This window comes from Gigantopelta aegis, chromosome 6 (assembly GCF_016097555.1).
Source record: "Gigantopelta aegis isolate Gae_Host chromosome 6, Gae_host_genome, whole genome shotgun sequence".
NCBI classification, from domain to species: domain Eukaryota; kingdom Metazoa; phylum Mollusca; class Gastropoda; order Neomphalida; family Peltospiridae; genus Gigantopelta; species Gigantopelta aegis.
Genome location: NC_054704.1, coordinates 84,433,095 through 84,443,111, shown reverse-complemented (window position 1 = coordinate 84,443,111; position 10,017 = coordinate 84,433,095). Strand labels below are relative to the sequence as shown.

The 10,017-nt window shown below is 39.6% G+C and overlaps 2 protein-coding genes across 2 annotated transcripts in view; both read right to left on the bottom strand.

Moving 5' to 3' along the window:
- LOC121374757 (dynein heavy chain-like) lies at positions 1-3,648 on the bottom strand. Its single transcript, XM_041501866.1, has 3 exons — positions 3,574-3,648; positions 1,196-1,379; positions 1-1,148 (listed from the first exon to the last, which is right to left on the bottom strand). The coding sequence occupies exons 1-3, from the start codon at positions 3,646-3,648 to the stop codon at positions 1-3; spliced, it is 1,407 nt and encodes a 468-aa protein (XP_041357800.1).
- A 3,018-nt stretch (positions 3,649-6,666) lies between these two features.
- Positions 6,667-10,017, bottom strand: part of LOC121374756 (cholecystokinin receptor type A-like) — a 20,226-nt gene continuing 16,875 nt past the window's right edge. The window contains exon 2 of the mRNA XM_041501865.1: positions 6,667-7,211. Coding sequence (XP_041357799.1) covers positions 6,667-7,211 — 545 coding nt within the window. The remainder of the gene's footprint in view (positions 7,212-10,017) is intronic.

Genomic DNA, 10,017 nt, shown 5'->3' with positions numbered 1-10,017 from the left:
CTAATTCAATACAACCGGTCTTAGTGGCGAACAACCCGTCTTGACGGAGTACTGGATAAGCTCTAATTCACTACAACCGGTCTTAGTGGCCAACTGAATAAGCTCTAATTCACTACAACCCGTCTTGACGGAGTACTGGATAAGCTCTAATTTACTACAACCGGCCTTAGTGGCCAACTGAATAACCTCTAATTCACTACAACCGGTCTTGACGGCGAACTGGATAATCTCTAATTCACTACAACCGGTCTTGACGGCGAACTGAATAATCTCTAATTCACTACAACCGGTCTTGACGGCGAACTGGATAATCTCTAATTCACTACAACCGGTCTTGACGGCGAACTGGATAATCTCAAATTCACTACAACAGGTCTTGACGGCGTACTGGATAATCTCAAATTCACTACAACCGATCTTGACGGCGAACTGGATAATCTCTAATTCACTACAACCGGTCTTGACGGCGAACTGGATAAACTCTAATTCACTACAACCGGTCTTGACGGCGAACTGGATAAACTCTAATTCACTACAACCGGTCTTGACGGCGAACTGGATAATCTCTAATTCACTACAACCGGTCTTGACGGCGAACTGGATAATCTCTAATTCACTACAACCGGTCTTGACGGCGAACTGGATAATCTCTAATTCACTACAACCGGTCTTGACGGCGAACTGGATAAACTCTAATTCACTACAACCGGTCTTGACGGCAAACTGGATAATCTCTAATTCACTACAACCGGTCTTGACGGCGAACTGGATAATCTCTAATTCACTACAACCGGTCTTGACGGCGAACTGGATAAGCTCAAATTCACTACAACCGGTCTTGACGGCGAACTGGAATAACTCTAATTCACTACAACCGGTCTTGACGGCGAACTGGATAATCTCTAATTCACTACAACCGGTCTTGACGGCGAACTGGATAATCTCTAATTCACTACAACCGGTCTTGACGGCGAACTGGATAATCTCTAATTCACTACAACCGGTCTTGACGGCGAACTGGATAAACTCTAATTCACTACAACCGGTCTTGACGGCGAACTGGATAATCTCTAATTCACTACAACCGGTCTTGACGGCGTACTGAATAATCTCTAATTCACTACAACCGGTCTTGACGGCGAACTTCACTACAACCGATCTTGACGGCGAACTGGATAATCTCTAATTCACTAACCGGTCTTGACGGCGAACTGGATAATCTCTAATTCACTACAACCGGTCTTGACGGCGAACTGGATAATCTCTAATTCACTACAACCGGTCTTGACGGCGAACTGGATAAACTCGAATTCACTACAACCGGTCTTGACGGCGAACTGGATAAACTCTAATTCACTACAACCGGTCTTGACGGCGAACTGAATAATTCTCTAATTCACTACAACCGGTCTTGATGGTGAACTGGATAATCTCTAATTCACTACAACCGGTCTTGACGGCGTAATGAATAATCTCTAATTCACTACAACCGGTCTTGACGGCGAACTGAGTAAGCCGTTGTCTTTAAGGCTGGTTGGTTGAGACCCCCACTCAGGGGGCGGTGTAAGGCCACTACATCGAGTTCTCTCTGTCACACTGTTCTCTAATACATGAATACATGACTCAAACAGACTGCAGGGATAACTGGGCTGAGTGCAGTCAGACCGAGCAGAAACACGTTCACTGTACTGGTTTATGCGCTTCATGTTAAAACAAATGACCACATTGGGGACCAGTCAAATAGTTCGCGAACGTTAGCGTCGTTCGCTGCCCTTAACACGGAAATGATAGTTGTGTCCAGAGCAGAATGGCTGAACGTTTATTGGATATGTCATGAGTACGAAACTCAATGTAACACTAACGACAGAATTGAATTCACCTCAAAACACTACAAAGTAGTTCACTTAATTTATTGCTTATACGGAACAATAAACGGTATGATGAGTCCTAAAAATGTCCGGTTTTAACGAATTTCCGTAGTACTGAATCATACCTGAAGACTTATTTCCCTTGAATGGCAAACCATTAAAATTTAACAGGATTTTGAATTTTTAAATTTATTTGTACAGAGATTTTTTTTACAATTTAAATATACAGTTACGTTATACAAGTGACAATTGATCGTAATTTTATTAATTACAATTTATAAAGGCAATGGAAATGTTAACAAAACAGTATCGTAGATCAGTGAACCATGTCATTATCTCACGTTGAAGGAAAACTATCCAACAAAGAACCAACAATTAAACATACTCAGAAGTGTGAAACATAACCTTTTTGCCACCATTCTGGCACGTTAGCTGTCTACTGGCATTTATTTAATCTAATTAAAATTAGCTCCACTATTACATGTGGATCTAACAGCAGCCAGTTGGAGCTCATGTCCACCAATCAAAATCTTACTTGCAGAATCATGCCAGTGATTTGAAAATAATTTGAAAACATTTCGAATTATCCTGAGGGTATACGACATGTTTCATGTGAATTACGAATGCCTTATTTAGACCAGTAGAACTAATTTTAATCAGATTGCTAACAACACTGCGTAGTCTCCAATGTCCAAGTAACATTTCGTCTGCAAATAATAATTTAAATATTAACCAATCATACTTCGCCTTTTATAACGTTATTTGGGAGCATACAAATTCTAAAAATATCGGGCGAGTCTATTTTAGTGGCCGCAGTACAGCGAACCATACCAATACGTACGGGATGGGTTATCAGTCTTCAATTTTACATTACAAATTATTTATTTTATAAAATAAAACCTGTTTTAAGGCATTCGTAATTCACACGAAACATGTCGGAATGTTTTCAAATTATTTTTAAATCACTGGCATGATTCTGCAAGTAAGGTTTTGATTGGTGGACATGAGCTCCAACTGGCTGCTGTTAGATCCACATGTAATAGTGGAGCTAATTTTAATTAGATTGGCATTTATTGGTCATGACGGTATCTACTGCCGCTTATGACGGCATATGTAACATTAAAAAGTAATTCAAGTAATCTTTTGATTTCAAAACGTGACTAATAGCATCAGTTGGATGAAATTAAAAAAAAAAAAAAAAAGTCTTTTAATCTAATATCCCGTGAAAGTAGTGTATGGCTTGAACAGATTATTATCGCCAACTCTCAAATAGCAAAACCAAAATCAATTCCAATCGCTGACGTTTAGATTGTATTTGAAAAAGTGTTTATTTGAAGTTTGACATTCTGATAGTGTCACACTCTTCTCGTTACGCGGCTTCAGGGCAGACATGAAGCAGATTTTTAAATACTATAAATTGCATGACATGTTCCATCAGTTACTTCCTTTTGGAAGCTGTGTCTTACTATTAAACTATTTCAATCTGATGGCATGCAATTTCCACTAATCAATTTTCCTTTGACACAGAATTATAATCCTTTGCTTCAGCGTAATGCAACTTGTGAGTTATTTTGAGATATATCTTAGCCCGGTTTTGAGTCCTACCATTCTGGCACCAAAGATTTCTGAAAGCTGCTACACAACAGACATTCAGACAGGGAATGGCCTGACTCATCACCGACTAAAACGAAGTCTGGGGCAATACTTGAAAAATCTCCATTATCTTCTTCATCATGGCCTCATAATGGTCTAATTTTCTCTGGGAAACGTGTAACACCATCACCTCATTAGGAACCGTTTACACTATATATAGATACAGAAAATGCAATTGATTAATGTGGGAAACAAAACCCACTGTTAGTTGCCTTATATTGTATAACTTACAAATTCTGATCAAAATATACCGATGGAAAGAAGTAAGGGAACACACACCATTAAGGACCAACGTTAATTCACTATTAGAGTAGAATATTATGCCTGTATATAAAAACGTTTTGTTTTTTTAACGACACCAGCAGAGCACAATTATTAATTAATCATCGGCTAGTGGATGTCAAACATTTGGTAATCCTGACATGCAGTCATCAGAGTCAACCCGCTACAGTTTTGCACTTTCCCACAGACAGTTGCGATGTATTGGTTGGAACGAGAAAAAATCAGTTGAATGGATCCACAGAGGTGGTGCGATCCTGCGACGCAAGCATCTCAGGCGAGCATTCACCCGACTGAGCTAAATCCTGCCCCGCCTGTATAAAATGCAGAGATGTAGGCGTAACATGAGACTGAATGTCAGTACCCTCTGTCACTGAATATTAGTAAAGCCTTGTTTGCACGCATCAGTTTTGCCCTTGTAGGTTTTCTGCCCCCTATGGAAACATTTTCTCTAGGGACAAAGGGAAAAACCATGTTGCGTTTATATGGTTCATACTGTAAGTAGGGTAATTCAATCAATCACGTTCTACCTGGCCATGAACAAGTACACATATTGCGACAAACTACCACGATGACAGTTTCATGCAACTTATTAGTTTGGGAAACAGCCTGTCACATATATCGTTTTTCTTTAGGTACACATGAAAACAGACCCAAACCCCATCATGTTTACATCAATAATATCATCATCTAAACAGGAAGAATGATTAAACTTAAACATTTTCCCCACGAAATCGATTATTGATTTTTATAATCGATTATCGCAACAGTAGAACCAAACCGATAAATGTTTGATTATAATCGATCATTGGAAAAATCACAATATTGAGCTATAGTCACCTCTTTTGTTGGAAACGTTTACCACCAGAAAGAATCACAGTACGTTTCTTGATTCGTCAGTACAATATGGTAATGGGTAATAGGCAGATGGTCACCAGACAAATGCCCACAATCCAGGGCCCCGTTCCACAAAGCGATCTTAGCCCTAAGATCACCTTAAGTCCATAGTTACCTTATGCACTAAGGTAACCTTAGTGCTAAGATCGCTTCGTGGAACGGGCAACTGGTGCTCAATAATTAAACAAAGGGATAAATGCTATGAATGTATTTATTTAGTTTACGTTTCTGTTCAAGTTTGTCACATTTTTTGGAACGTAGTCACCACAGTCACACTATTTACTTATGACTCTCAGTCGAATGCTGTTGCTCAAAGACGGTCGACTGCAAACATTTGGCACAGATTCTGAACGTGTCTCTGGGGTGTATGTACTCTTTACTCCCTACTTCTGTGGCTGTCTTCTCTCATTCTGCAGAGTGTGGTGGCTTTTGTGGCTCGGTATCCCTCCACTCAGTTAATCAGCGTCCAGGCTGAAGCAAGAGGGGTCATTAGAAAGACGCAGGCAGTACTTGTTGGAGGCCACTGCGGCCATCATTGCCGTTTACGATCGTCTTATAATTACAAACATCACTGTGTTTGGTAAATAGAGCTGCCTACTTTCCTCACACATCATGCTACTTTGAAAGACAAAAATTACCTTGGTGGAGGGGGTCTGTGACCCACAAACTGCCGGAATTAACCCTACCACGCCTAGCAGATGTTGTTATTTCTGGTGTTATCGTCAAGGATAAGTAGGTCCACATTCCACAGTGATGGAACATACAAACTGCCGGAATTACACCTACCACGCCAGCAGACATTGTTTTTTCTGGTGTGATCGTAATGGATAACTGGGTGTACATTCCACAGTGATGGGAGGTATAGACGAGGAAGACGGCCAACTCATAACAATATAATGTAACACGGAGTTCACTAAGCGCAACCTTTACCTGTCTAGAAATGCTGGTTACACACACCAAAGTAGTCCAAAGAGTCCGCTACGTTCAGATGACTTGAATCTCATCTGTATCCCATCCTTTAAAAAAAAAAAATGGTGATCACGTATTTTTGTTTTTCTCTCATTTTTCGCAAGCAGTTGTCTGGAGAGCAATTATCTGTAACCTTTAAAATATACTATTATAGGATTTTAAACGAGCTTCCATTTCGCATCATGTTTTTAGTGAATGACAATGCATTTTTGTTCATGAGGGAAATAAACAAGATACGAGATGATAGCGAGTTTAATATCCTATTTATTGCCAATCGATGACGTCACGAAGCGTGACGTCCCACTTGGCCTTCTAGAGGGACAGATCATTTTGATATGTACCAAGATATTTTTTTAACCATATGAGTAATAAATGATAACATTGCCGGTGTACATAACTTTACAGTGTTTTATTGCAAGCGTTTATCACTTGTCCCTGGTCAGGTTTTGTAAAACTGTGTTTACATAATCTTTTTGTCCATGTGGGTGATTTTGCTATACGGAGTAATACAATTTGCTCCATCTCAAGACTTTGGGCAAATTTCCATCCAAGGGCTAGTTTAACTCCAAAGGTAAATGCGTTTGCACGATGAAATGCATCTCCTATGGGATAAAGTTGCCCCAGGGGTAAATACGTACATGTAAACAGTGCTTTAGACAATTAACTTCCTAATACAATGGGTGAAGATTCTCGTAGCAATCAATATTTGCTGTTACTAAACATGTGTTCCATTACTGTTTTCCATCAGTATATATATTTGTATAATGTTTCCTATTACTAATACATTCCTTTCTTCTAAAATTACATACCGGATAACATAGGAGGGTACCATGGAGACAGATGGTACGAAGACAGATGACAGTTGTTAGGTCAGTTTTGGAAGCATGATATTTAATTAGTGACCTGCTGGACACGCTTTTGTTCTTTTTTAAGAATCACCCATTAGACCTGTAGTCAAATAATTTAGCCCATATGGATAGATGATTTAAAAAAAAAAAATTCAAATTTTTCTTAAAGACGAAAATCTCAGTGTTGTTGAACTCGTCGTTCGAAGTTGGCTTCGTTTGGATGACTTCATATTTGACGTCTCGTCCAGCATCCGAGTTCTTTTCCTCTGACCACAACACGCGAACATCTCGAGGAAGCTCTGCCTGAAGCGGCGGTTCATGAAACAGTAGGTGATGGGGTGCACGCATGAGGACAGGTAGGCCAGGAGGAAGACCAGCGCCTTGGTGAGGAGAGTCACGTTCCTCCGCGCACTCAGGTAGTCCATCACCGTCCACGTGTTGACGAGGAACAGCGGCGTCCAGCACAGGAAGTATTCAAGGACGACCACGCACAGCATCTTCACCACCCGCCGCTTGCTCAGCAGGATCCGCTCGTAGTTCACCTGGCGCAGACTCTGGGCCTGCCCGTTCACCAGAAGAGGGTTGGTGGCGCCACCTGGAGGATCTTGACGACGTTGTGGCACAGGCGATTCCTCCGCTGTGTTATCAGGGTCAGAGTCCTTGAAGCGGTAACGGACAGGCTCAAACTGGTCGACATCTGAAAGAATAAAAAAAAATAATATGCCTGTCTATATACATGTATATATTATGTGTGGTATATGTATATATATATATATATATATATATATATATATATATATATATATATATATATATATATATATGTATGTATATGTGTGTGTGTGTGTGTGTGTGTGTGTGTGTGTGTGTGTGTGTGTGTGTGTGTGTGTACTAATTGTTTTCTTGCCATATGTAACGGTCACAAGATATATACATGTTTTGGCCTGTTCCAGTCACAATATAAAGTCACCGGTTTACTTAAGTTGACACAAAACAGCATCATTAATCTTATTTGTATCTTACATCCGACACATTAACACTGAAAGGTAGTGTATTCCAAAATGTGTTATTGCTGCTAGTTAGACATGAAAAAAGCAGTTTGCGGCAGTTTGTCACAATGTTTCGTTCAGCCATTACATATTGGCAAACGTGCCCTTTTGTCAGTGTGTAATGATTTCTTAAATACAACCCTTTGTGTCTCGTGGACTAATTTAAAAGGTAACATAATGCAGTGGAAAGCAATCAAAGACTAATGACTTCTTCAAAAGGTAAATAATAGATTGACTTTCAACAAAATGTGTTCAATTTATACTTTGAATAAGAGTTTGATGTAGCAGATCTCTCTCTCTCTCTCTCTCTCTCTCTCTCTCTCTCTCTCTCTCTCTCTCTCTCTCTCTCTCTCTCTCTCTCTCTCTCTCTCTCTCTCTCTCTCTCTCTCTCTCTCTCTCTCTCTCTCTCTCTCTCTCTCTCTCTAGCTTGCCTGTCATGCCATTTTTATGAAATGCGTGAACAGTTTTGATATCTGACGAGCGAAACCGAGTCAGATACCAACACTGTTCACGACTCATAAATATGGTATGACAGGCAAGCTAGTTTAGTATTTTATTTATTACAAAGCAAACAATCCGTAACGCAGAATTAAGCAGATGTCAAATCGTACTACACGTTATTTTGCCACGAATTGGGTGATCTACATCACGCCAATATTACACTAATTAGATACCGAGTCATTGTTATGACATGAGCATTATCTTACACGGGTGTGTAATAAGTGTTTTTATTTACCGGTATATAACCGCAACCTGTCTATATCAGCCACTTTTGTCAGGTCCTTTGAGTGGAGAATACAAGACAGTGGTTTTTAAAGTTTTTACAAAAGTTTGCAACATAAACAATAACATTAAATATAAAATTTAACAAACATTATGGGACATTCCTGAGTTTGCTGCAATTTTTAAGATGTTATCGACTAACAGAGACTTTTTGACGACTGTAATTACATATCAAATATATTTTTCTGCATAAAATATTGTGGCTGTATATTAAAGCGGCAGTATCCGGAATATTTTTACTATTTAAGCCTATAGAACAGAAAATCCAATTACGTTTGGTGCATATATGACGCCGCACTCCGCATTGGTTTCACTACGCTGGCTTATCCAGGTCAAAAACAAAGCCAGTATTTTGGAAGTGGGACACTTTTGACGGGCTCGTACCGATCTCGGTTTTCATTGGCTTATCACAAGTATAGAATTCCCCAACAAGAGATCACGTGAGATTTCTCAATTTTTGAACAAATTTAACTGTCTTGATTGAGGGGTCGTCTCATATCTCCAAAACATATTTATATCCATAGAGGTATGGTACAACGCCTTTCCAGGGGTCGGTGGGTGGGGGATTTGCCTTGAACTTTTGACAGTGGCCAACTGTTGGCATACGCGTTACATGTAAGGGGGTGTTACTAATTACATAACGCTCTAGGGGTAGAGGAAGAGGGTACTGTGTTCGATTTACGTAACATTTTTCAAGACTATATGTTATTTTTATTCATTACTTAGACCTAAAAAGGTGTTTTTTGGAAATGCGCGGTCAGTCTAGGATAGATCCCCATCGGTGGGCATATAAAAGACCATGGTATGTGATATCCTGTCTGTGGGATGGTACATATAAACGATCCATTGCTAAACAAAAAATGTAGAGGATTTCCAAGGCGCGTGTGCAGGGATTTCAGTGGGGTTGGGGTTATAGACTGTGTTGATCGAAGTTTATATGGGGCCATGCTCCCCCCAAAAATACATTTCAATTTTGTTTAAGCTTGGGCAAGTAAGGGTTTCGACATCCAATACCCTCCCCCGGCACATGCACCCGATTCCTCTCTAAGATTATGTAAAAATTACCAAATGTTAGACATCCAACAGCAGATTGAAGGGGGGATAGGATATGTTTTATTTAACGACGCACTCAACACATTTTATTTACGGTTGTATGGGGTCGGATGATTATTAAATCAATATGCTTTATCTTTGATGTCGTTAAACACCCCCCCCCCCCCCCCCCCCGATTTCATCCTTTCCAAACAAAATAATATTTATTTGAATTTGTCAATTTGAACACGTAAAATTAAGAAGTGAAAACAAAACGTTCATTGTTTACTTTAGTATATTTTATTTTAAAAATATATAAATGATTAATGTGTTACTAGTATACAATCTAAACTTTGAAAGTTCTACTAACACTTTATAAAATATCAGTTCTGAACTAGGAAGGTACGACTGTCGATAATACGTTGTGAAGATCAAACCGGTTTTAACTAAAGACTCTAGTACCGTATCCTCAACCCAACGTTCTTCGTACAGCGTAAGATTTTTCTTTTAAATTTTTGAGACGAATCCTACAATTTGAAATCGGCAAACGCACGTGTTAACTGAAACTGACAACAAGCTGTCGTTTGTGCTTTGCCGAGCTATGGCGGCACAGGCGACGAATCAAGCGTATACGTTTGA

What these genes read in the sequence shown, in the direction of transcription:
- LOC121374757 (XM_041501866.1), bottom strand. Translation starts at nt 3,648, where the DNA reads ATGGTGTTACACGTTTCCCAGAGAAAATTAGACCATTATGAGGCCATG. An exon ending in AGATAATGGAGATTTTTCAA is followed by an intron (nt 1,380 to 3,573) that starts GTATTGCCCCAG and finishes AGAATTATTCAG; the next exon opens with TTCGCCGTCAAGACCGGTTG. An exon ending in CCAGTTCGCCGTCAAGACCG is followed by an intron (nt 1,149 to 1,195) that starts GTTAGTGAATTA and finishes GATCGGTTGTAG; the next exon opens with TGAAGTTCGCCGTCAAGACC.